The following is a 3866-nucleotide window of genomic DNA, read 5'->3' on the forward strand; positions in this document are numbered from 1 at the left end:
GATCCTTCAACCAAAAAATATCCAAAGGAGTAAAATATAATTACATATATTACTTTCTTCCATAACAGGGAAAACCAGGACAAAAGAAAAGTATCGTGTGGTTTACACAGATCATCAAAGATTGGATGGATTCCTTCCTAGAGAAGGAATTCCATTGCAATAGATACATCACCATTCGGAGAAAATCAGAACTGGCAGTCAACCTGGGACTTTCTGAAAGACAGGTACACCAGACGTACATCCAACATGTCTAATATGGTCATTTCAATAGATTGAGGTTTTAGGGCAGGCTGAAAGCAAAATAGAAGACCAAGACATTTTCCAAGCTTTCCTAAGGCCCAAAATTATTCTACTGCACCTCCTAGTTTAGTCTCATTGGTCAGTGGGTTAATTAATAATTGAATGTGATGGACAATATGCAGATATGGAAGCAAAGGGTTGGGATATAGGACGAGGAGAAGGATTAAAACTCCCATAGAATTAGTCAAGTGAAAACTTTGATTGATTCCCCAAGTAGTCACAACCAATGTATAAAGTGGAGAACTGGCAATCATGACAATTATCTGGTTCTTATCAATCAAACTACGATAATAACTGAACACCAATTCTGCTAGCTAAACCAAGTTTTTCTCTTACTCATGGTATGAAATTTCATTTTCTATGGTCTGTATAATCCTTTGATGCTTGCCTCAAATTTAAAATACTATGGGTACTCAATGAAGATTATAGAATGACAAGGATCAATGGTTTCCATTTACCTGAACTTTGACATTATACAACTACCTGATGTTTTTTCACTTAAGTCCGGAAGTAATTCTGGAATCATAGAATGCTCTAATTGTAAAGTCCATTAGTGTGTTCCCTATCCCAAGCAGCTTGCCTTTCAACCATTTATGAAGGCACATTGGTATCACAAAAATAAGTATAGTATTTCATCACCCTTGTTCACCCAGTTCTATGTTTCACTAACCTTATTATTAGGAAGTTACTTTTAATGACATATCATAATTACCTTTGTTATTTAAATTCCTCCCTTTTTATCACCACACCTCAGCATTCTGCCATTCTATCATTTATTTCTATCTGTGCAACAGAGGTGGTGGGTGAGGTGTAATATAAAGAGCACTGCATTTAGAATCAGTAGCCCTGAACTTGATCTCAGTTTCATCTCATGCAAGATACTTCCCTTCTCTCAGTATCAGTGTTTTTTTTTTTAACTTGTTAAATAGGTATACTTCATAAAGTCATTAGGAGGCTCAAATGAAATGATACATGCAATAAGGTTTTGTAAATGCAAAAAACCCTTGTACAATATCAGCAACAACTATGAAAACTGCATTCAGTATGTTGCCCCATTAAATCCAAAGCATTTTGTGTTTCAGGTGAAAATATTGTTTCAGAATCGCAGAGCCAAGGAGAGAAAGATGATTAAAAAGAAAATCTCCCAGTTTGAGAGCAGTGGAGGCTCAGTACAAAGTGACTTTGGTTCCATCAGCCCTGGGGAACTACCTAATACTTTTTTCACCACCCCATCTGCTGTTCATAGATTTCAACCTATTGAGATACAGCAGGTCATAGTCACTGAGTGAAAGAAAGGCAAAGAGAAATACAAAGTCCCCTATCCTTTAGCATTGCCCTCTTGATCTCTAAGATATCAGCAGGGGAGTTAGGACAGGATGTAACTTCTCATAAGGCAGTGTTCAGAACAAGTGGATGCACAATGGGTTGAAAACTATTGAGAGGTCACTTACTGTTAAAAACCAACCCCAGAAAACTCCTATTATGTGCTATGCTATATGGAAGTCACTTAGGAACTTGATGGTAAGCTATATAATTAAAAGCTAACAATCACAGGTCCTTGCACCTCTATTCATAATTTTAGAAACTTGCTTGTGAACAAATTGTAAAAAATAGTTCAACCAGGAGACACATTTGTGTATGTTTACTTGTGTTTATTTGATGCTGGGTGTGTTCTTTTATGCTATCACGGAGGAGGGGGGAGGTAAACAGAAATTTATCCATCTGTAGCTACCTTTGCAAGTGGTTAATGCAAAAGCTAAGGGAATTTTCATAACAAAACAAATGTTTAAAAATCAGCAGGAAATAATTCTGAATCCCTTATCACTGATTAATAAAAGTAATAAATAGACTATTTTCATTCATCGATCAATCATTTTCTGGCATCAATTACCTCATCTCAGAACTTCCAACCTGTAGTGTCAATTTCAAATCTTGCCGAAACAATGAAATCAGACTAGAACAATACAGCCCAGCTTGAGACATTAAAAAGGCAGCTCTCCAACACCCAGAATAAACCCTAATCCCCTTTCTGTCTTTTCACTCTATTTAGTGCTATATTCAATGGCAGTCAGAGTTAACATAAGCACAAGGACAGTGTGCAGGTCTATTGCCTCTCATTGCCATCACCATCGATCTGTCCAGTTTTATTTATATTATGTTATTTCCATGCAATATGGCCTAAGGAGATGCAGTTTACAGGTTGCAAACACACAATTTGGGCTACAGTGAGTAGAGCTGTCTGGAGTTTTTGGTGTTTGTCCAGTAGACTATTTGCATGTTAAAGTGGCCAAAGGCTGGACTCTGAATCATTTTAAATTGAGATGCCTTAAAAGAAAGCTTTAAATTTAATTTTTTAAAAATTTTAATGTTTATTAATTTTTAAGAGAGAGAGAGAGACAGAGCATGAGTTGGGGAGAGGCAGAGAGAGATGAAGACACAGAATCCGAAGCAGGCTCCAGGCTCTAAGGTGTTAGCACAGAGCCTGATGTGGGGCTGGAACTCAGGAACCACGAGATCATGACTTGAAGTGAAGTCAGATGCTTAACCAACTGAGCCACCCAGGTGCCCTATAAAAGAAAGCTTTATTAAAGTAGGAAAGTAATCAAAGCACAACTTTACTTTCCCTTTCAAGATACTTTTTAAAAAGTGTTTATTCATTTATTTGTTTGTTTGTTTTTAGAGAGAAGGAGTGTAACTGTGAGTGGGGGAAGGGCAAAGAGAGTGGGAGAGAATTCCAACCAAGCTCCACGCTGTCAGTAGGAGGCCCAAGGTGGGGCTCAATCTCAGCACCTAGAGATCACAACCTGAGCTGATATCAAGAGTCAGACACTTAACTGACTGAGCCACCCAGGCACCCCCATCTTCGAAATTCTTAAGAAATTAGATTCTTTAACATAACTACCTGTATTTGGGCTAGGGATAAGAAATTTATCCTTCCCTGTCCTTATAAAAATCTCAGGAAGAGAGCTTCTTTTCTATGGCTTCTTCTGAGGTTACATAATTTAGTCTTGAAAAGATTTAAGGAAAAGAAAACCTTCTATCTTTTATCCAGGCCCTTGGAGTTATATTCTGCTTTCCCTTCATACATATTCATAAAATTTTATGAGGAAGGTATCAATTGCCCCATTTTGCTGACAAGGAAATGGAGATATAAGTAATGATTCACTTTCCAAACATATACTGCAAGGCAATCATGGATGTTGATGAGAACCTGAGTTACATAAAAATGACCTTTTGCAGTCTCTACTGATGAATTCAAACTCAAAGTACTCCTTCCTATTCATTGGTATCAGATTATGTCACTGAAGTTGCATCCAGCTCTCTAAGTACCCACCAGCAGATAATTACTACCCAGAAATGGAGCCTTAACCCTTTGTTTTTCAGCTCACCTACCTGAATCTGGGTCTTCTACCAATAATCATAATGCCTTATATGTGTGTAGTATTTTATATTTTTTAGTGCACTTTTAGACTTTTATATTACCTGGCCTAATGCTCTCATGAGATAGGCAAGAGTTATTATTTCCCACTCTGTAGGTTAAGAAACTAGAGACTAGAGGGGTTTAA

The 3866-nt window shown here is 37.3% G+C and overlaps 1 protein-coding gene across 1 annotated transcript in view; it reads left to right on the plus strand.

Moving 5' to 3' along the window:
• Positions 1 to 1589, plus strand: part of LOC144222425 (homeobox protein CDX-4-like) — a 7430-nt gene extending 5841 nt beyond the window's left edge. The window contains 3 exon segments of the mRNA XM_077752897.1: positions 69 to 127; positions 129 to 224; positions 1383 to 1589. Of these exon segments, the coding sequence (XP_077609023.1) occupies positions 69 to 127; positions 129 to 224; positions 1383 to 1589 (362 nt within the window).
• The last annotated feature ends 2277 nt before the right edge of the window (positions 1590 to 3866 follow it).

Source organism: Crocuta crocuta, unplaced genomic scaffold (assembly GCF_008692635.1).
Source record: "Crocuta crocuta isolate KB4526 unplaced genomic scaffold, BGI_CrCroc_1.0 scaffold1537, whole genome shotgun sequence".
Classification (NCBI taxonomy): Eukaryota; Metazoa; Chordata; class Mammalia; order Carnivora; family Hyaenidae; genus Crocuta; species Crocuta crocuta.